At 45.8% G+C, this 22,709-nt stretch overlaps 1 protein-coding gene across 3 annotated transcripts in view; it reads left to right on the plus strand.

Moving 5' to 3' along the window:
- The first annotated feature begins 3,951 nt into the window (after positions 1–3,951).
- The window catches only part of LOC121531595 (cohesin subunit SA-2-like), a 28,603-nt gene continuing 9,845 nt past the window's right edge, over positions 3,952–22,709 (plus strand). Inside the window, exons 1-26 of one of the 3 annotated variants that reach the window (XM_045206185.1) lie at positions 3,952–4,128; positions 6,357–6,485; positions 6,569–6,647; positions 7,258–7,401; positions 7,623–7,796; positions 7,988–8,192; positions 8,299–8,450; positions 9,702–9,775; positions 9,912–10,035; positions 10,149–10,247; positions 10,989–11,068; positions 11,158–11,265; positions 11,759–11,870; positions 11,983–12,100; positions 12,175–12,278; positions 12,401–12,493; positions 12,605–12,694; positions 15,888–16,091; positions 16,313–16,383; positions 17,247–17,415; positions 17,616–17,708; positions 17,874–18,048; positions 18,305–18,444; positions 19,061–19,162; positions 21,031–21,179; positions 21,505–21,633. In XM_045206185.1, coding sequence (XP_045062120.1) covers positions 6,442–6,485; positions 6,569–6,647; positions 7,258–7,401; positions 7,623–7,796; positions 7,988–8,192; positions 8,299–8,450; positions 9,702–9,775; positions 9,912–10,035; positions 10,149–10,247; positions 10,989–11,068; positions 11,158–11,265; positions 11,759–11,870; positions 11,983–12,100; positions 12,175–12,278; positions 12,401–12,493; positions 12,605–12,694; positions 15,888–16,091; positions 16,313–16,383; positions 17,247–17,415; positions 17,616–17,708; positions 17,874–18,048; positions 18,305–18,444; positions 19,061–19,162; positions 21,031–21,179; positions 21,505–21,633 — 3,032 coding nt within the window. In that variant the 5' untranslated portion in view covers positions 3,952–4,128; positions 6,357–6,441. The remainder of the gene's footprint in view (positions 4,129–6,356; positions 6,486–6,568; positions 6,648–7,257; positions 7,402–7,622; positions 7,797–7,987; positions 8,193–8,298; positions 8,451–9,701; positions 9,776–9,911; positions 10,036–10,148; positions 10,248–10,988; positions 11,069–11,157; positions 11,266–11,758; positions 11,871–11,982; positions 12,101–12,174; positions 12,279–12,400; positions 12,494–12,604; positions 12,695–15,887; positions 16,092–16,312; positions 16,384–17,246; positions 17,416–17,615; positions 17,709–17,873; positions 18,049–18,304; positions 18,445–19,060; positions 19,163–21,030; positions 21,180–21,504; positions 21,634–22,709) is intronic. The other 2 variants (XM_045206183.1, XM_045206184.1) reach the window with 2 other exon arrangements.

Consider the following 22,709-nt stretch of genomic DNA (forward strand, 5'->3'; position numbering starts at 1 on the left):
TTTTATTCAGTTTAGTCACATGATTTCTCAATTTGCAATTCGTTTGCCAATCGGTTGTGCAGCCAGACTTATTTGCCATTCCTTTTGCCTCATCCCTCTCAACCATATAATTTTTCAATTCAAATCAAATCAAATTTGATTTGCCACATGCGCTGAATACAACAGGTGTAGACATTACCGTGAAATGCTTACTTACAGCCCTTAACCAACAATGCATTTTTTTAAAAATAAAAAAGTAAAATAAAACAACAACAACAAAAAAGTGTTGAGAAAAAAAGAGCAGAAGTAAAATAAAATAACATTATGGAGGCTATATACAGGGGGGTACCGGTGCAGAGTAAAATGTGCGGGGCACCGGCTAGTTGAGGTAATATGTACATGTGGGTAGAGTTAAAGTGACTATGCATAAATAATTAACAGAGTAGCAGCAGCGTAAAAAGATGGGGTGGGGGTGGGGGGGCAGTGCAAATAGTCCGGGTAGCCATGATTAGCTGTTCAGGAGTCTTATGGCTTGGGGGTAGAAGCTGTTGAGAAGCCTTTTGGACCTAGACTTGGCGCTCTGTTACCGCTTGCCGTGCTTTAGCAGAGAGAACAGTCTATGACTAGGGTGGCTGGAGTCTTCGACAATTTTGAGGGCCTTCCTCTGACACCGCCTGGTATAGAGGTCCTGGATTGCAGGAAGCTTGGCCCCAGTGATGTACTGGGCTGTACGCACTACCCTCTGTAGTGCCTTGTGGTCGGAGGCCGAGTAGTTGCCATACCAGGCGGTGATGCAACCAGTCAGGATGCTCTCGATGGTGCAGCTGTAGAACTTTTTGAGGATCTGAGGACCCATGCCAAATATTTTCAGTCTCCTGAGGGGGAATAGGCTTTGTCATGCCCTCTTCACGACTGTCTTGGTGTGTTTGGACCATGATAGTTCGTTGGTGATGTGGACACCAAGGAACTTGAAGCTCTCAACCTGTTCCACTACAGCCCCGTCGATGAGAATGGGGGTGTGCTCAGTCCTCTTTTTTTTTCCTGTAGTCCACAATCATCTCCTTTGTCTTGGTCACGTTGAGGGAGAGGTTGTTATCCTGGCACCACACGGCCAGGTCTCTGACCTCCTCCCTATAGGATGTCTCATCGTTGTCTGTGATCAGGCCTACCACTGTTGTGTCGTTTGCAAACTTAATGATGGTGTTGGAGTCATGCCTGGCCATGCAGTCATGGGTGAACAGGGAGTACAGGAGGGGACTGAGCACGCACCCCTGAGGGGCCCCTGTGTTGAGGATCAGCATGGCAGATGTGTTGTTACCTACCCTTACCACCTGGAAGTCCAGGATCCAGTTGCAGAGGTAGGTGTTTAGTCCCAGGATCCTTAGCTTAGTGATGAGCTTTGAGGGCAGTGTGGAGTGCAATAGAGATTGCATCATCTGTGGATCTGTTGGGGCGGTATGCAAATTGGAGTGGGTCTAGGGTTTCTGGGATAATGGTGTTGATGTGAGCCATGACTAGCCTTTCAAAGCACTTCATGGCTACAGACGTCAGTGCTACGGGTCGGTAATCATTTAGGCAGGTTATCTTAGTGTCCTTGGGCACAGGGACTATGGTGGTCTGCTTGAAACATGTTGGTATTACAGACTCAGTCAGGGACATGTTGAAAATGTCGGTGAAGACACTTGCCAGTTGGTCAGCACATGCTCAGAGTACACATCCTGGTAATCCGTCTTGCCCTGCGGCCTTGTGAATGTTGACCTGCTTAAAAGTCTTACTCACATCGGCTACGGAGAGCGTGATCACATAGTCGTCTGGAACAGCTGATGCTCTCATGCATGCTTCAGTGTTGCTTGCCTCGAAGCGAGCATAGAAGTGGTTTAGCTCGTCTGGTAGGCTTGTGTAATTGGGCAGCTCGCGGCTGTGCGTCCCTTTGTAGTCTGTAATAGTTTTCAAGCCCTGCCACATCCGACGAGCGTCAGAGCCGTTGTAGTACGATTCAATCTTAGTCCTGTATTGACTCTTTGCCTGTTTGATGGTTCGTCGGAGGGCATAGCGGGATTTCTTATAAGCTTCCGGGTTAGAGTCCCGCTCCTTGAAAGTGGCAGCTCTATCCTTTAGCTCAGTGCGGATGTTGCCTGTAATCCATGGCTTCTGGTTGGGGTATGTACGTACGGTCACTATGGGGACGACGTCATCGATGCACTTATTTATGAAGCCAGTGACTGATGTGGTGTACTCCTCAATGCTATCTGAATAATCCCGGAACATGTTCCAGTCTGTGCTAGGAAAACAGTCCTGTAGCTTAGCATCTGCGTCATCTGACCACTTTTTTATTAACCGAGTCACTGGTGCTTCCTGCTTTAGTTTTTGCTTATAAGCAGGAATCAGGAGGATAGAGTTATAATCAGATTTGCCAAATGGAGGGCGAGGGAGAGCTTTGTATTCGTCTCTGTGTGTGGAGTAAAGGTGGTCTAGAGTTTTTTTTCCTCTGGTTGCACATTTCACATGCTGGTAGAAATTAGGTGGAACGGATTTAAGTTTCCCTGCATTAAAGTCCCCGGCCACTAGGAGCGCTGCCTCTGGATGAGCGTTTTCCTATTTAGTTATGGCCTTATACAGCTCATTGAGTGCAATCTTAATGCCAGCATTGGTTTGTGGTGGTAAATAGACAGCTATGAAAAATATAGATGAAAACTCTCTTGGTAAATAGTGTGGTCTACAGCTTATCATAAGATACTCTACCTCAGGCGAGCAAAACCTCGAGGTAGAGTATATAAGCTGTAGACCACACTATTTACCAAGAGAGGTTTCATCTATATTTTTCATAGCTGTCTATTTACCACCACAAACCAATGCTGGCATCAATCCACGGGGATTTAACAGTTTTTACAGTCATTTTCTTAATGGGTGCATGCTTATTAGTAACTGGAATAAGCAATTTCATAAATGTGTCAAGTGCAGTGTCTGTTTGCTCATTATACACAACGGACCATTTACTGCAGGGCCAAAGAACTTACAGTATGAAGATAGGCAGAAACTGCTTCTCCAATAGAAATCACTGATCACGCGATGTCATGACGAAATTGGCTAGCTAAGCTCATGCGCAGAAACACGCCATCGGGTCTAACGGTCGTTTTTTTTTTGTCATTTAGCAGACGCTCTTATCCAGAGCGACTTACAGTTAGTGAGTGCATACATTATTTGTTTTTTAATTATTTTTTCATACTGGCCCCCCGTGGGAATCGAACCCACAACCCTGGCGTTGCAAACGCCATGCTCTACCAACTGAGCTACATCCATTACATTACATTTGAGTCATTTAGCAGACATCCCTGCCAGCCATTCCCTCCTCTACCCTGGACGACGCTGGGCCAATTGTGCGCCGCCCCATGGGTCTCCTGGTCGCGGCCGGCTACGACAGAGCCTGGATTCGAACCAGGATCTCTAGTGGCACAGCTAGCACTGCGATGCAGTGCCTTAGACCACTGCGCCACTCGGGAGACCGTCGTCTCGCGCCGAACTGCGCATGTGCAGGCTGTCAAATCAAAGGCACTCCTTCGAAATAAAGTTGTTTTTGTCAGTTTGTCACTTTCACGAGGTTGGAGTAATAACATGTTGAACTACTTAAGACATTGCCTTGAATCTAGGTTGTGCCTTTAGATTTCGAGAAAATGAACAGCTAAAGAAGAATTGGTCACTTCTCCCATTGATTTCTCAAACCCAAACCCTGGCTTGGTCGGCTTGGTCTGTTTCACAAGCGTTCCCGGAAGTCTCGCAATGTTGCGCCTCTGGGTTTAGAAACTCTGTGGTATGGCCATCCCCACCCTCATCTGTCACGTACTTGCTGGTATCTGGCAGCTGCACACCTTGTAAATAACCGCTAGATGTCAGATCCCTCACGGTCACGGGGCATCGGACGTATTTCCTCTGGCCGCTAGGTGGCAGCTGTGCACCAGGAGTTTTCCTCCCCCCCTCGTCGTCGAAACAACAAACCCTACTACCGAGCAAGTGGCGGTGTGAGAGAGCGTCCAAAACAGCCTCTGACCGCCAGTTTCAAACTCATTTGCGGAAATCGTGGTAATATCAATACAAGAACAAATAACGACTCAACAAAATAGTGACTCGTTGGGAAATAAATTGAATAACGGGGTAAGTTATAAAATGGCGGAGTTGAATCTCGAAGTTAGTTGGTTTGTAGCAATTTTGTTGGTAGCTAACTATCATGCTAGCTAGCTAGCTAACAGGCTAGAAGTGCGGAGACTGCTAGCTACGGAAAGTCGTAAACCAGCCGCTGTAGGCTACTTTTTGTCTAGTTTATCGTGAATCTATGTTACGCATACCGAAAAGTAGACCCACTTAATTGAAACGTAGCTAGCTAGTTAGCTAGGATAATATGTAACATAGTGTTTGTTTACGTCCAATAGATGTTTTTCCGCTGGGGAGTTAACGTTAGCTAGGTACAGTATCGGAACTCCCGGGGCAAGATGGAGGACGTAAGGACGAGGTGTTTTTATGTAACTAAATGGTTGTATTGTTGCTCCACAACAAGTGTGTTGCAAAACAAGCTAACTTAGATATTTACATGAACTTTGAGGGCCACATCGTATTAGCTAGCTAGCTAAATATCCACTGTTTTATTGAGAAGATGGCTGGCTATCTGAACTCCGTTCGATTGCAGCCAGCGGGCTAGGGCGGAGCGCTAACGCTAACATGGCTAGTTAGCTAACTAGCCAGGAAACTAGCTAGCTAACTTAACAAGATGGAGAATGGTAGCTTAGCTGCAGCTATGCTAAGCTAACGTTAGTTAGCTACTCAGTCAAGATGGATATATTTTCCCGAGTGTTTTTTCCTTGTTTGTACTGTAACGTTAGCTTACAGAAAAGTGGGTACTGACGTTACTTGCAAGGATACAATTTGAACTCTTGGTTTAATGTTATACACGGAAGGCAAGTTGTTATTTTCATGCACGTAACGTTAAGGGTGACGTTCTGATGACAGCTGATGTTTAGCTAGCTAGCTTCTTTAGTTGGCTAGCTCTTTGGCAAGCCAGTCCGGGCAACCCCTCGCCAGGATACCGGTGTCAATTCTTGACTGAGCAAGCCCAAGAGCGGCTGTCACATTACTTAGCCAACGGTAGTTAGCCTAGTTCAGGATGCTCTCCGTCGGTTATTTCGACGTCGGCAGCTATCGATAATGTAGTTTTTTACGCGCTTTGTGTTGACCATGGACCCATGTTTGGCGCCACTTTTTCAGTCCCCATCATCAGGGCTTCCCGTCTAGTCAACCGCCGGCGCGAATACTGACTCGCGATTGTCTCCTCTTATGCAATAAGAAACACAGGATGTTGCTTGCTAATGCTATTTTATTGCTTTGCAATACAGTTGTAGCTGTATTGTACGCTACACTGCTAGCATGTAGCTGTATTTGACCCAATTTCAAACGCGTAATGTATGAATTTAGCTAGCAAGAATGGCTATTAGATTCAATGTAAGAAGTCGATTGTGTATTGGAATTCACGCGTTCTAATTCGAGCCCATGGGATATTCTCTCAAGTACTTAGCTAGCTACAGTAGCGTTTTAAAGTTGAGTTTGAATCCACGTATTACTCATTCCATACTTCTCACTGGTTAGTGAGGTTAGATGCCCCACTTCTCCCCCGCAAAACTTTATTCAACCTGCAATCCAGCAAAAAAGCACAAACCGGTTATATGTACAGACACGAGCAGTTTTATTGTACAGTACAATGAATTTATCGTTGGTCGTTACAATTCCTTTTCTGATTGACACACCACATCTACTGTAATCGTTCATAGTACAGTATGCCCCGACCGTCATTAAGACACCCAGGATAGGGTCGCTGCTAGGTTCACTTTGGCCTCCTGTAGTTCAACACACCTGTCCTGACGACATACTAGTATTGACAATATTGTTGATTCATAAAAAATATACTATTTGTGATTTTTTAAATATAATAATTTGGTTAATAATGGTTGAGTATGCCACTCTCTCGACGCCCTGCTATTTGCCTTGTATATGTCCACTGGTGTTGATAATTCGTTCTGATTGGTTAGGATATCTAGCGGAGGGTGGATTAGACACTCCCTTATATGGCCAATGTCCAGCCCTGGGTGACGTTTCCTGGAAACCAAGCGAGAGAGCCTATGAGCCCACAGCTGAGCATAACAGGAGATAGAGCCCGCCCCCTGTTACCATGTGAAAGCAGTATTTTTGTAAATTTCAGCCACTGGCTGATATTGAGGCCTGTTCAAGAGGATGCAATGTGTATGTTGTAGACGTTTAGCCGCAGGTTATCATACAACTCCTCTCTCCTGTCTTCTCTGAATTGCATTCTCTTCCTCTTCTGTTTTCTCCTCCAGGTCTTATGCTACCGTTCCACTGTCTTGTGGACACTGAGGATCTGAAGTCTGTTCTTATTTGAGTTGAATCAGACATGTTAGAGAAATGATAGCGCCACCAGAGTTACCGTCAGAGTTCCACTATCCTCAGTAAGTGGCTACTTCCATGATGTGTGTGTGTCAACAGGCATGCAGCAGACTGTTTCTAATTTGTGTGTGTTTTTGCCAAAAAGGGATTCGGACACCCGTTTCTCCTCAGACACAGACTTCTCGGAGGCTCCTGATGTCAGTATCAACCCAACCAAAGGAAAGGTACGACCAGGCCTCTTCCCTAAGTTATACACACCCCAACATCATATGATAACCTCTTCCCCAAGTTATACACACCCCAACATCATATGATAACCTCTTCCCCAAGTTATACACACCCCAACATCATATGATAACCTCTTCCCCAAGTTATACACACCCCAACATCATATGATAACCTCTTCCCCAAGTTATACACACCCCAACATCATATGATAACCTCTTCCCCAAGTTATACACACCCCAACATCATATGATAACCTCTTCCCCAAGTTATACACACCCCAACATCATATGATAACCTCTTCCCCAAGTTATACACACCCCAACATCATATGATAACCTCTTCCCCAAGTTATACACACCCCAACATCATATGATAACCTCTTCCCCAAGTTATACAACACAAAATACAATTATAAACTCTTCCTCAAGCTATACAACATCAGATTATAACCTCTTCCCCACGCTATACACAACAACAACATATTCGCCTCATCCTCAAGCTACTCTCTCCGCACCAAGCCATATAAACAGTCTCTAGCCATATTAGTAAGCATTATGCTGTTTAACCCTTTATTGATTTCTCTCTCCATCCCTCCCTCCATCCCAGGGGGGGAAGAAGGGGAAGAAGGCGGCAGGGGAGAAGGGGAAGGGAGCGGGGGGAGCAGGGAGGATGAACGGCCACTATCAGGAGAATGGCATGGAGAACCTGATGCTGTTTGAGGTCGTCAAGATGGGAAAGAGCGCCATGCAGGTCAGTGTGTGTGTGTGTAACATTTACTGTGTGTGAAACACTTAGTGTGTATGTGAGTCTACACACAAGTGGCTTGGGCCTTAACAGGCCAATAGTTTATTTGATTATCAACAGTTCTTGATTATCTAATGACCAGAACATCTTTATTGGAGTTGAACCACAGTGACTGTATTTTAGTTCTATTTATTGTCTATCTCTGCTGTTGTTTGTCCTGGCTCCAGTCTGTGGTGGATGACTGGATTGAGGCGTATAAAAACGACAGGGACATGGCTCTGCTAGACCTGATCAACTTCTTCATCCAGTGTTCTGGCTGTAAAGGAGTGGTCAGTGGAGAGATGTTCCGGAACATGCAGAACTCTGAGATCATCAGGAGGATGACAGAGGAGTTTGACGAGGTAGGTTTTGTTTGTGTGAGACTTGGTAAGTGCATTACTCTGGGTTAAAGTTTAGTCGGTGACCTGAATTGTCCCAGTTGATTGATTCAGTTTTAGATGTCATTACCCTCTCTTTGAGTTGCATGCAATAGAGAACCCATAACTCCCATAAACATTCTCTCTCTCTCCACCCTCCTCCTTCCCCTCTATAGGACAGCGGAGACTATCCTCTGACCATGGCAGGTCCACTGTGGAAAAAGTTCAAGGGTAGTTTCTGTGAGTTCATTGCTGTGTTGGTGAGACAGTGTCAGTACAGCATAATCTATGATGAGTACCTGATGGACACGGTCATATCCCTCCTCACCGGACTGTCCGACTCACAGGTCCGAGCCTTCCGGCACACCAGCACACTGGCAGGTAATAGAGAGTGGGTGAGGTGAGGGGATATGTCTGTCTGTATTTGTCGGTTATTTCCCTCTCCCCTGGGCACACAGGTACACTGATTAACTGTGTGTGTGTGTAGCCATGAAACTGATGACAGCCCTGGTGAATGTAGCTCTGAACCTGAGCATCAACATGGACAACACCCAGCGGCAGTACGAGACAGAGAGAAACAAGATGGTCGCTAAGAGAGCCAACGACCGGCTGGAGCTACTGCTGCAGAAACGCAAAGAGGTGAGAGGGATGAGGTCAGGGTTAGGCTCCTCCTGGGTTAGGGGGTCATTGTTTGGGAACTGGGTTAGGCTTCTTGGGCCCTTGGTTTAAGGTTTGTTTGGCTCACATTTTCCTTAGGGTTGACTGCTCATTGGTTCTGAGAACCTGCTTAATAAAACACTCTCTGCACTCACACGTTACCCAAGGTGCAGCAGCCTAACGAGTTGTGTTCCAATTTAAAATATGTATTACATTTAGAGTTGAGGATGCTTGAAGACATGCCTGAGGAGCATAACTAGTCAGTTAGCCTACAGTCAGAGAGAGAGAGTAAAGGGTTGTTCTACCACTAGCTGCTAGGCCCTGTGGTTGAGCTGGCATCTGGCTGTGTCCTGGCTTACATAACACTATGTCCCACTGGGCTTCCATCTGCCGGCTCCTTCTAATACAACCACACCAGAACAACATGGAACACTTCTGGCTCCTCCTACTAATACAACCACACCAGAACAACATGGAACACTGCTGGCTCCTCCTACTAATACAACCACACCAGAACAACATGAAACACTGCTGGCTCCTCCTACTAATACAACCACACCAGAACAACATGAAACACTGCTGGCTCCTCCTACTAATACAACCACACCAGAACAACATGGAACACTGCTGGCTCCTCCTACTAATACAACCACACCAGAACAACATGGAACACTTCTGGCTCCTCCTACTAATACAACCACACCAGAACAACATGGAACACTGCTGGCTCCTCCTACTAATACAACCACACCAGAACAACATGAAACACTGCTGGCTCCTCCTACTAATACAACCACACCAGAACAACATGAAACACTGCTGGCTCCTCCTACTAATACAACCACACCAGAACAACATGAAACACTGCTGGCTCCTCCTTCTAATACAACCACACCAGAACAACATGAAACACTGCTGGCTCCTCCTACTAATACAACCACACCAGAACAACATTACACTGTAATTATACACCTCAATGCTTTCATAACTATACTAGCTGTCTCTTCTGTAATGTTTGGTTGTCTTGATAACTATACTAGCTGTCTCTTCTCTAATGTTTGGTTGTCTTGATAACTATACTAGCTGTCTCTTCTCTAATGTTTGGTTGTCTTGATAACTATACTAGCTGTCTCTTCTCTAATGTTTGGTTGTCTTGATTTTCTTGGTAAATAATGTCCAACCTGATGAACCCTGATCAAAATGTTTTCTTACTGATATCTCTTCTAATTTCAGCTTCAAGAAAATCAGGACGAAATTGAAAACATGATGAATGCGATATTCAAGGGTGTGTTTGTACACCGATATCGGTACGTGGCCTGTACATTGTTTCCATCATAGCGATGATCATAGATTGGATGTATTTCATTTGAGATACTTTATCCCTCTGTATAGAAGATATGATGATGATGATGATGATGATTACGGTTGTGTGTTGTATTGCAGTGATGCCATAGCAGAGATCAGAGCTATCACTATAGAGGAGATTGGAATGTGGATGAAGCTCTACAGCGACGCCTTCCTCAACGACAGCTACCTGAAATATGTAGGCTGGACCATGCACGACAAGGTGAGGGAGAGAGAGGGAGCGAGAGGGTGTGCGTGCGTTGCGTGAGTTAGGAGTGTGTGCAATTCTAACAACTTTGTATGTGTGTGTAATTCAAACTTGTGTGTTTTTTTTAGCAAGGCGAGGTGCGTCTGAAGTGTCTGACAGCGCTGCAGGGTCTCTACTACAACAGAGAACTGAACACCAGATTGGAACTGTTCACCAGCCGCTTCAAGGTGAGAGCGCCACCTGGTGGACACATCAATACACTACAACTAATTACCTCAAGGCTCAACTTTCATAACTTTCAATGCCATTTAGCAGACTCTTTATCCAAAGCGACTTAAAGCAGTGCGTTCATGCATTTTCATATGGGTGGCCCCAGCGGGAATTAAACGTTTCAAGCACCGTGCTCCACCAACTGAGCCACACAAGACCATGTTCTACAACCACTCAACCATACTGGATGCACTATAGCTAAACCACTACTATGCCCTGTTGATTTTGAGTAGGTACACTATATATACAAAAGTATGTGGACACCCCTCCAAATTAGTGGATTCGGCTATTTCAGCCACGTTGCTGGCAGGTGTATAAAATCGATTACACCGCCATGCAATCCCCATAGACAAACATTGTCTGTAGAATGGCCTTACTGAAGAGCTCAGTGACTTTCAACGTGGCACCGTTGGTGTTGTGGCTGAATGGTGTTGTGGCTGAATGGAAGCAAGTCCCCACAGCAATGTTCCAACATCTAGTGGAAAGCCTTCCCAGAAGAGTGGAGGCTGTTATAGCAGCAAATGGGGGACCAACTCCATATTAATGCCCATGATTTTGGAAAGAGATGTTCGACGAGGAGTTGTCCACATATTTTTGGCCATGTAGTGTATTTCCTGCCTAAACCACTACTATGCCCTGTTGAATTTGAGTAGAGGTATTTCAGCTAAATCTTTACCATTCATTTCCTCTCTTCACAGGACCGCATTGTCTCCATGACTTTGGACAAGGAGTATGATGTCGCAGTACAAGCAATAAAACTGCTCACTCTTGTACTACAGTAAGTTGTTACAGTTCAGATATCACAGTGGATACGGAGGTGTATTCAATGTGTGTGTGTGTTTAATCCGTACTGTGTGTGTATTACAGTAGTACAGATGAGGTACTGAGCCCAGAGGACTGTGAGAACGTCTATCACCTGGTCTACTCCGCCCACCGACCGGTCGCTATAGCTGCCGGGGAGTTCCTCTTCAAGAAGTAGGATTTGTTTATTTTATAATTGTTTTTATTTAATCCATTGTCACACATTCTTCATGTCTTTTCTCTTAAGTCAAATCAATCAATCAAAACTCTCTTGAAAACAATATGGTGCATCTCAAGAGGTTGTCCTGCAAAATGTCAAATGTGATGCTAAAGAAGCCCATGTCTGGTTCTTTCCCTGGAACAGTGCGAGATAGAGGGAGCAGTGCTGAAGACAGGAAGGTAGAGAGGTTAGAAAAGGAGAGGGGCAGGCAGGAGGAGAACGGGAGTGGGAGGAGGAGGAGGAGGAGGAGAGAGTACAGGCATGAGAACTTGAGAAAAGCAGAAGGAAGGAGAGAGAGGTTGGTAGATCTGGGATATGTGTTTTCTGGCATAGACATATTCCTAGTCTGTTCTATGTAGTCTGGGCTAGTGTCTAGAAGACAGGTTTATATAGTTTGTTTCCTATTTCTAAATCTAATACTAGTGACTCTTCTTCTCTCCTCTTCAGACTGTTCAGTACGCGGGAGCCGGAAGAGGAGGGCGCCCCCAAGAGGAGAGGAAGACAAAGCCCCAACGCCAACCTCATCAAAACTACTGTTTTCTTCTTCCTGGAGAGCGAGGTACACACACAAACACACACAGACTCTGTCTCTACCTCCATGAACATGCTGCATACTTACTGGGGAAAAAATACACCCAACCACACCCTGCCTGTCTGTCTGTGTATCTCAGCTCCATGAGCATGCAGCGTACCTGGTGGACTCTCTGTGGGAGAGTGGGGCAGACCTGCTCAAGGACTGGGAGTGTATGACCAGCCTGCTACTGGATGATCCCGTACCAGGGGAGGAAGGTATGATCTCTAACCCCTGACCTCTGACCCATAACCCCTATACCTGGCCTCTAATGTATCTCGTGTGTGTGTAGCCCTGACAGACAGACAGGAGACAGCTCTCATAGAGATAATGCTGTGTACGGTGCGCCAGGCTGCAGAGTGCCACCCGCCCATAGGCCGCGGCACCGGGAAGAGGGTGAGACACTTTTTAGACTGGGCATCAAGATTCACAGCTTCTTTTTCTTGCCTTCCACTTAGCAAAACAGTAACGGCAACTATTTCTCTGTCTGTCTCTCTCTTGTTCCCCCCCTCCCCCAGGTAATGACAGCGAAGGAGAAGAAGACCCAGCTAGATGACAGGACCAGGATGACGGAACTGTTTGCTGTGGCATTGCCCCCTCTGCTGGCCAAGGTAGGACACTACACCTTCACCCCCACCACCCTCTCTAGTAAACCTGTGTTGTAGTCTGTTTCCCCTGCTGCAGTACTGTGTGTGAGTGTGCGCTCTCTCTCTTTGTTCCAGTACTCCATAGATTCAGAGAAGGTGACCAACCTGCTGCAGCTTCCTCAGTTCTTTGACCTGGATATCTACACCACAGGACGACTGGAGAAGGTCTAACCCCAACCCTACACTAAAGTCTAATTCAAACTCTAACCCCAACCCTACACTAAAGTCTAATTCAAAGTCTAACCCCCAACCCTACACTATACAGGCTTCGTATGGTCATGAAAAATCATGGAATTTTAAAAAGGTGTTTTCCAGGCATCAACATATCAGCCAGGAACAAAAGGAACCTGTAGCGCATTCAGACAGGATCTAAATTACACCGTAGAACATTCAGACAGGATCAAAATGACACTGTAGCGCATCACCTGCATGTGTGTGAGACCAGTGGGCCGGTGCTCAAGGAGAGAGAGACCGGACATTGCAGCAGGTAGACGGCCTATAAAATATGATGGAGAACAGACTGACTAGGTAGCCAATTCAAAACACGTCTTGTACCCTCTAGTTAACTGTTTAGCTATTATTAGCATGTAGGCTGTTAATTTGTCATTTCCCCGACAGTCGCGAATAAGGCCATACAAAGTTGATTTACTTTAAAAAATATATTATTTTGATTCAATTAAACAATCATTTAAAACTAACTAACTTCATTGTATTAGTTGGTATTTGGTTCAATCAAGTTGAATTGAATCATGTGAATCAAAATAATTACAGAATCATGAACATATATTTTGGATTATGTGGCTTCAAAACTTGTTTTGTGATACTTCCAGTTGATTTGGGCGTCCAATGTATGGGACATTGCAACTCAGTAGATGCTAGTCAACCTGCAGTAATTGGTTCTAATGTAGCTAAGATTTTAATTTAAAAAAATGTGTAGCCTACCATAGCCATTTGATCTTTGAGTTATTGAATGAGCGAATTATTCAAAAGGCATAAGTATTTCATTGTAATGTTGCAGTGTTTTTAAATCATGGGTGGTCAACCATCCTCCAGGAGAGCTAATGGGTGTGCAGGCATTTAGTCCAGTCCCCCTCTAACAAACCACATTTTTTAAAATGAGCGGCTCTGATGTGTTTGAGCAGGGCTGGATCAAAAGCCTGCACACCCAATATCTCTCCAGACTGAGGGTTGACCACATGGGTTTTATACAGTTGCTTAACAGGTATTGTACTTTGTGGGGGTGAAGTGCCTTGCTCAACAACAGTAGATGGTTCATGGGATCAGAGCGCAGCCTCCCACTGTCAATACCACATTATGCTTAAATTAATAGCCAATTGTTGGTGATGGAAAAGTCATAAAATTCCATCTGGCAAAATGTGTATGAACCCTGACTATAACTCTTACTCAAACTCTAACCCCCAACCCCTATACTATAGTCTAATTCAAACTCTAACCCCCAACCCCTATACTATAGTCTAATTCAAACTCTAACCCCCAACCCTACACTATACAGGTAAAAGTCAGTAAATTAGAATATTTTGAAAAACTTGATTTATTTCAGTAATTGCATTCAAAAGGTGTAACTTGTACATTATATTTATTCATTGCACACAGACTGATGCATTCAAATGTTTATTTCATTTAATTTTGATGATTTGAAGTGGCAACAAATGAAAATCCAAAATTCCGTGTGTCACAAAATTAGAATATTACTTAAGGCTAATACAAAAAAGGGATTTTTTAGAAATGTTGGCCAACTGAAAAGTATGAAAATGAAAAATATGAGCATGTACAATACTCAATACTTGGTTGGAGCTCCTTTTGCCTCAATTACTGCATTAATGCGGCGTGGCATGGAGTCGATGAGTTTCTGGCACTGCTCAGGTGTTATGAGAGCCCAGGTTGCTCTGATAGTGGCCTTCAACTCTTCTGCGTTGTTGGGTCTGGCATTCTGCATCTTCCTTTTCACAATACCCCACAGATTTTCTATGGGGCTAAGGTCAGGGGAGTTGGCTGGCCAATTTAGAACAGAAATACCATGGTCCGTAAAACCAGGCACGGGTAGATTTTGCGCTGTGTGCAGGCGCCAAGTCCTGTTGGAACCTGAAATCTCCATCTCCATAGAGCAGGTCAGCAGCAGGAAGCATGAAGTGCTCTAAAACTTGCTGGTAGACGGCTGCGTTGACCCTGGATCTCAGGAAACAGAGTGGACCGACACCAGCAGATGACATGGCACCCCAAACCATCACTGATGGTGGAAACTTTACACTAGACTTCAGGCAACGTGGATCCTGTGCCTCTCCTGTCTTCCTCCAGACTCTGGGACCTCGATTTCCAAAGGAAATGCAAAATTTGCTTTCGTCAGAAAACATGACTTTAGACCACTCAGCAGCAGTCCAGCTCTTTTTTTTCCTTAGCCCAGGTGAGACGCTTTTCGCGCTGTTTCTTGGTCAACAGTGGCTTGACACGAGGTATGCGGCAGTTGAAACCCATGTCTTTCAAGCGTCTCTTGGTGGTGGATCTTGAAGCCCTGACTCCAGCAGCTGTCCACTCCTTGTGAATCTCCCCCACATTTTTGAATGGGTTTTTTTCACAATCTTGACTAGGTGCGGTGATCCCTATCGCTTGTACACTTTTTTCTGACCACAGTTTTTCCTTCCCTTTGCCTCTCTATTAATGTGTTTGGACACAGAGCTCTGAGAACAGCCAGCCTCTTCTGCAATAACCTTTTGTGTCTTTCCCTCCTTGTGCAATGTGTCGATGGTCGCCTTTTGGACAGCTGTCAAATCTGAAGTCTTCCCCATGTTTGTGTAGGCTTCAGAACTGGACTGAGAGACCATTTAAAGCCCTTTGCAGGTGTTTTGAGTTAATCAGCTGATTAGTTTGTGGCACCAGGTGTCTTCAAAATGTAACCCTTACACAATATTCTAATTTTGTGACACACGGAATTTTGGATTTTCATTTGTTGCCACTTCAAATCATCAAAATTAAATGAAATAAACATTTGAATGCATCAGTCTGTGTGCAATGAATAAATATAATGTACAAGTTACACCTTTTGAATGCAATTACTGAAATAAATCAAGTTTTTCAAAATATTCTAATTTACTGACTTTTACCTGTAGTCTAATTCAAACTCTAACCCCCAACCCTATACTATAGTCTAATTCAAACTCTAACCCCCAACCCTATACTATAGTCTAATTCAAACTCTAACCCCCAACCCTATACTATAGTCTAATTCAAAGCACTGTTCAGCTTGACAAAATGACAGCACAAAAGTTGCAAAATATCAAATGCAAGACATCTCTGAAACATATTTCCACTACCTTCCTACTCCCTCGCTTTCTTCTTCTAGCACTTGGAGGCGTTGCTGCGTCAGATCAGGGAGATGGTGGAGAAGCACACCGACACCGAGGTGTTGGAGATGTGCTCCAAGACCTACCACGCTCTCAGCAACGAGGAGTTCACCATCTTTAACAGAGTGGACATCGCCAGGTCCCAGCTGCTCGATGAAATGGTGGACAAATTCAACAGACTCCTGGAAGACTTCTTACAAGAGGTGAGAGGGAGAAGAGGGGAGGGGTGAGGGGAGGGAAAGGAAAATGAACTGGTGGACAAAATCAACAGACTGTTAATGGACTTCATACAAGGGAGGAGAGAGCTCACAGAGGGAGGAAAGCTGTTTAGGCCAGAGAGGGAGTTTCTATCTCCAGTCTATTCCTTTTACAATTAGGGGGATGTGTGTAGTTGATACTGACACTGATCTATCTCTGTGTTCAGGGTGAAGAGCCTGATGAAGATGATGCCTACCAGGTCCTGTCAACTCTCAAGAGAATCACAGCCTTCCACAAGTAAGGCCTCCTCTCTCCTCCCTTTCTCTAACCCCCTCCTCTTCTCTCTCCTCCCTTTCTCAAACCCCTCCTACCTCTCCTCTCCTCTCTCCTTCCCTCCTCTCTAACTCCTCTCCTTCTCTCCTCCCTTTCTCAAACCCCCTCCAACCGCTCCTCTCTAACTCCCCTCATCCTCTCTAACTCCCCTCATCCTCTCTAACTCCCCTCATCCTCTCTAACTCCCCTCATCCTCTCTACCTCCCCTCATCCTCTCTAACTCCCCTCATCCTCTCTCTAACGCCCTCATCCCTCTCTAACTCCCCTCCATCCTCTCTAACTCCCTCCTTCCTCTCTAACATCCTCTCTAACTCCCCTCTCCTCTCTAACTCCCCCTCTCCTCTCTAACTCTCCCTCATCCTCTCTAACTCCCCTCATCCTCTCTAACTCCCCTCATCCTCTCTAACTCCCCTCATCCTCTCTAACTCCCCTCATCCTCTCTAACATCCTCTCTAACTCCCCTCATCCTCTCTAACATCCTCTCTAACTCCCCTCATCCTCTCTAACTCCCCTCATCCTCTCTAACTCCCCTCATCCTCTCTAACTCCCCTCATCCTCTCTAACTCCCCTCATCCTCTCTAACTCCCCTCATCCTCTCTAACTCCCCTCATCCTCTCTAACTCCCCTCATCCTCTCTAACTCCCCTCATCCTCTCTAACTCCCCTCATCCTCTCTAACTCCCCTCCTCTCTCCTTCCCTCCTCTCTAACCCCCCTCTACCTTTATCCTCTCCTGTTCCTCCTCCCCCTCCTTTCTCTCTCCTCCACCATCTCTTTCCCCCTTTGCTCTCTTGGACTGGCTCCTGAGGATCTTAACTCTCTCCCCCAGTGCCCATGACTTGTCCCAGTGGGATCTATTCAGCAGTAACTTCAAGCTGCTCAACACAGGCATTGAGAACGGAGACATGCCAGAGCAGATAGTGGTCCATGCTCTACAGTGTACCCACTATGTCATCCTGTGGCATCTGGCCAAGGTCTCTGAGGGCAGCCACAGAAAGGTATGTAACACTCCCCTCTCAGCTGGCTGGCAGCTCAGAGCCTTTTCATTCAGTTGGGTATTATTTGGTAGCTAGGAAAATGGCATTGGGGAGGCAGTTGGAGAGTTAGTCAAGGTTTATACAGCAAGTCTTTTGATGGTTCACTCATGTGTATGTAATCTAGGAGGATGTGTTTTGATCATGTAATAATGGTGCTGTAGGAGGACATGGTGAGCCTGAGGAAACAGATGAGGATGTTCTGTCTGATGTGTCAACGTTACCTCACCAACGTCAACACAACCGTCAAGGAACAGGTACTGTCCTGTAGCAGCTATTCACAGCCTAGTTATTTAAATCAGGTTCTTTTCAAACATGAAATTCTCAGAATCCCCATGCAACCCCATTGAGATGAGGAAGACGTGGCCAAGGAGGCAGAATACTGATAACCAACTGTCCGTCTCTCCCCCCCCCCTCCCCAGGCGTTCACCATCCTGTGTGATGTGTTGCTAGTCTTCAGTCATCAGATGGTATCAGGAGGCAGAGAGCAGCTGGAACCTCTGGTCTACAGTCCTGACGACTCTCTACAGACAGAACTACTGTCCTTCATACTGCACCATGTCTTCATAGACCAGGACGATGACAGCGGCAGCACTGGTACACACACACACACTGCTACACACACTTTTCCAGTAGGATTGCTTATTTGCACTTGAAAATAGCTCTTTGTTTGGCCATAGCTAACCAACAAGACCCTGCTAAAGGAATGACATTACCGTCTGGCCCTGTGACAGTCTGTGATGTTATGGGTTATGTGTTCCTGGTTCTACCTTTTTAAATGGTCAGCAAGATAGAAGCTCCCCATAAGAGCTCTGTGACTGTCTGTGTGACTATCTGTTGTATCTCTCTACAGATGGCCAGCAGGATGACGAGGCAGCGAAGATAGAGGCTCTTCATAAGAGACGTAACCTCCTGGCGGGCTACTGTAAACTCATCATCTATAACGTAGTAGAGATGAACACTGGAGCTGACATCTTTAAACAGTACATGAGGGTAAGAATGGCCTCCTACCTTTAAATACCTGTCTGTTACTGACATCTTTAAACAGTACATGAGGGTAAGAATGGCCTCCTACCTTTAAATACCTGTCTGTTACTGACATCTTTAAACAGTACATGAGGGTAAGAATGGCCTCCTACCTTTAAATACCTGTCTGTTACTGACATCTTTAAACAGTACATGAGGGTAAGAATGGCATCCTACCTTTAAATACCTGTCTGTTACTGACATCTTTAAACAGTACATGAGGGTAAGAATGGAGAAACACTCACCTGTCTGTCTTTACCCAGTTATGACCATAGAAATATAATCTATACAAAAGACTTGGAACCTCGAACCCTGGGAATTTGACTGTTAAACTCATCGGTACACTCGCAATGGTTATCAGTCCACACATTATCCCATCGTTGATGTGAATGTGGAGGCCCGTTCTATAGATTCTATTTCTATGGCGATTACCTCTTCTTGCCTATGACACTCATTTAACCTCCACACCAGATCATTACCAGAGTCATTCCCATGTACTGCTTGGTTGCAATGTATCAGAAGTCCTGTTTTTCCTGTAAGAGTCTTTGACTTGTGGCTGAACTGTCTTCCACTCTCTCTCTAGTATTATAATGACTATGGTGACATCATCAAGGAGACCATGTCTAAGACCAGACAGATAGACAAGATCCAATGTGCCAAGACCCTCATCCTCAGTCTACAACAGGTGGGTTACACACACACACACACACACACACACACACACACACACACACACACACACACACACACACACACACACACAACCCTCATCCTCAGTCTACAACAGGTGGGTTACACACACACACACACACACACAACCCTCATCCTCAGTCTACAACAGGTGGGTTACACACACACACACACACACACACACACACACACACACACACACACACACACACCTCATCCTCAGTCTACAACAGGTGGGTTACACACGCTGTTGTTTTTATCAAGCTAGATCTTGGTTTGAATTTTATTTCATCTCTCCAGACTTTTTGGAACAAATCAGATTGGAAGAGCAATGTCTTCATTCCACACATTTATTCACCCATCTCTCTTCTCTCTCTCCTCTCTCTCTTCCCTCTCTTCCCTCTCTCCTCTCTCTTCCCTCTCTCCTCTCTCTTCCCTCTCTTCCCTCTCTCCTCTCTCTTCCCTCTCTTCCCTCTCTCCTCTCTCTCTTCCCTCTCTCTTCCCTCTCTCCTCTCTCTTCCCTCTCTTCCCTCTCTCCTCTCTCTTCCCTCTCTCCTCTCTCTCCTCTCTCTTCCCTCTCTCCTCTCTCTCTTCCCTCTCTTCCCTCTCTCCTCTCTCTTCCCTCTCTCCTCTCTCTTCCCTCTCTCCTCTCTCTTCCCTCTCTCCCTCTCTCTTCCCTCTCTTCCCTCTCTCCTCTCTCTTCCCTCTCTTCCCTCTCTCCTCTCTCTTCCCTCTCTTCCCTCTCTCCTCTCTCTTCCCTCTCTCCTCTCTCTTCCCTCTCTTCCCTCTCTCCTCTCTCTCTTCCCTCTCTCTTCCCTCTCTCCTCTCTCTTCCCTCTCTTCCCTCTCTCCTCTCTCTTCCCTCTCTCCTCTCTCTTCCCTCTCTTCCCTCTCTCCTCTCTCTCTTCCCTCTCTCTTCCCTCTCTCCTCTCTCTTCCCTCTCTTCCCTCTCTCCTCTCTCTTCCCTCTCTCCTCTCTCCTCTCTCTCTTCCCTCTCTCCTCTCTCTCTTCCCTCTCTCTTCCCTCTCTCCTCTCTCTTCCCTCTCTTCCCTCTCTCCTCTCTCTTCCCTCTCTATTCCCTCTCTCCTCTCTCTTCCCTCTCTCCTCTCTCTTCCCTCTCTCCTCTCTCTTCCCTCTCTCCTCTCTCTTCCCTCTCTTCCCTCTCTCCTCTCTCTCTTCCCTCTCTTCCCTCTCTCCTCTCTCTTCCCTCTATTCCCTCTCTCCTCTCTCTTCCCTCTCTCCTCTCTCTTCCCTCTCTTCCCTCTCTCCTCTCTCTCTTCCCTCTCTTCCCTCTCTCCTCTCTCTTCCCTCTCTATTCCCTCTCTCCTCTCTCTTCCCTCTCTCCTCTCTCTTCCCTCTCTCCTCTCTCTTCCCTCTCTCCTCTCTCTCCCCTCTCTCCTCTCTCTTCCCTCTCTCCTCTCTCTCCCCTCTCTCCTATCTTCCCTCTCTTCTCTCTCTCCTCTCTCTCTTCCCTCTCTCCTCTCTCTCTTCCCTCTCTTCCCTCTCTCCTCTCTCTCTTCCCTCTCTTCCCTCTCTCCTCTCTCTTCCCTCTCTATTCCCTCTCTCCTCTCTCTTCCCTCTCTCCTCTCTCTTCCCTCTCTTCCCTCTCTCCTCTCTCTCTTCCCTCTCTTCCCTCTCTCCTCTCTCTCTTCCCTCTCTTCCCTCTCTTCCCTCTCTCCTCTCTCTTCCCTCTCTATTCCCTCTCTCCTCTCTCCTCTCTCTTCCCTCTCTATTCCCTCTCTCCTCTCTCTTCCCTCTCTCCTCTCTCTCCCCTCTCTCCTCTCTTCCCTCTCTTCTCTCTCTCCTCTCTCTCTTCCCTCTCTCCTCTCTTCCCTCTCCTCCCTCTCTTCCCTCTCTCCTGCAGTTGTTCAATGAGATGTTGTCAGAGTTGGGGACAGGTTTTGACCGCTCGTCCTCAGCGTTCTGTGGGATCAAGGAGTTGGCCAGACGTTTCTCTCTCACCTTTGGTCTGGACCAGGTGAAAACACGAGATGCTATCGCCATGCTGCACAAGTCAGTGTCCTCTTCTGATCTCTCTTTCTCTTGATAGCTTTATTGTACACGACTTAAAATAACCAGCTGATAAATACTCCAGCTTTTTAACACGATTTAAAACTATTGAACATGATTAGCATATGATGGGTGTGAGCTGTACATAGGACTAGTTAATGTATGTATCTACTTGTGCTGCTAGATAGCTAATTTTTCTGAACGCAAACTTTACCTCTCTACCTCGCTCCCCTCTCTCCCTCCCCCTCTACCCCTCTCTCCCTCCCTCTCTACCTCGCCCCCCTCTCTCCCTCCCCTCTCTACCTCTCTCTCCCTCGTCTCACTCCAGGGATGGTATAGAGTTTGCGTTTAAGGAGCCCAGTCCCCAGGGAGAGGGCAACCCTCCTCTTCACCTGGCCTTCCTAGACATCCTCTCTGAGTTTTCCTCCAAACTAATGAGGCAGGACAAGAGGACTGTGTGAGTACACACACACACCTCTGCCTCTCCTAATCAGACACGTGTGTGTGTGTGTGTGTGTGAGATAAGTGATGACTATTTTTATTTAATTTTTTTATTTAACCTTTATTTAACCAGGTAAACCAGTTGAGAACAAGTTCTCATTTACAACTGCGACCTGGCCAAGATAAAGCAAAGCAGTGCGATAAAAACAACACAGAGTTACATATGGGGTAAAACAAAACAAAGTCAAAAATACAACAGAAATACATATATATATATATACAGTGTGTGCAAATGTAGCAAGTTATGGAGGTAAGGCAATAAATAGGCTATAGTGCAAAATAATTACAATTAGTATTAACACTGGAATGATAGATGTGCAAGAGATGATGTGCAAATAGAGATACTGGGGTACAAATGAGCAAAATAAATAACAATATAGGGATGAGGTAGTTGGGCGGGCTAATTTCAGATGGGCTGTGTACAGGTGCAGTGATCGGTAAGGTGCTCTGACAACTGATGCTTAAAGTTAGTGAGGGAGATAAGTGTCTCCAGCTTCAGAGATTTTTTGCAATTTGTTCCAGTCATTGGCAGCAGAGAACTGGAAGGAATTGCGGCCAAAGGAGGTGTTGGCTTTGGGGATGACCAGTGAGATATACCTGCTGGAGCACAGACTATGGGTGGGTGTTGCTATGGTGACCAATGAGCTAAGATAAGGCGGGGATTTGCCTAGCAGTGATTTATAGATGGCCTGGAGCCAGTGGGTTTGGCGACGAATATGTAGTGAGGACCAGCCAACAAGAGCGTACAGGTCACAGTGGTGGGTATTATATGGGGCTTTGGAGACAAAACGGATGGCACTGTGATAGACTACATCCAATTTGCTGAGTAGAGTGTTGGAGGCTATTTTGTAAATGACATCGCCGAAGTCAAGGATCGGTAGGATAGTCAGTTTTACGAGGGCATGTTTGGCAGCATGAGTGAAGGAGGCTTTGTTTGCGAAATAGGAAACCGATTCTAGATTTAACTTTGGATTGGAGATTCTTAATGTGAGTCTGGAAGGAGAGTTTACAGTCTAACCAGACACCTAGGTA

This window comes from Coregonus clupeaformis, chromosome 21 (genome assembly GCF_020615455.1).
Source record: "Coregonus clupeaformis isolate EN_2021a chromosome 21, ASM2061545v1, whole genome shotgun sequence".
Taxonomy (NCBI): Eukaryota; Metazoa; Chordata; class Actinopteri; order Salmoniformes; family Salmonidae; genus Coregonus; species Coregonus clupeaformis.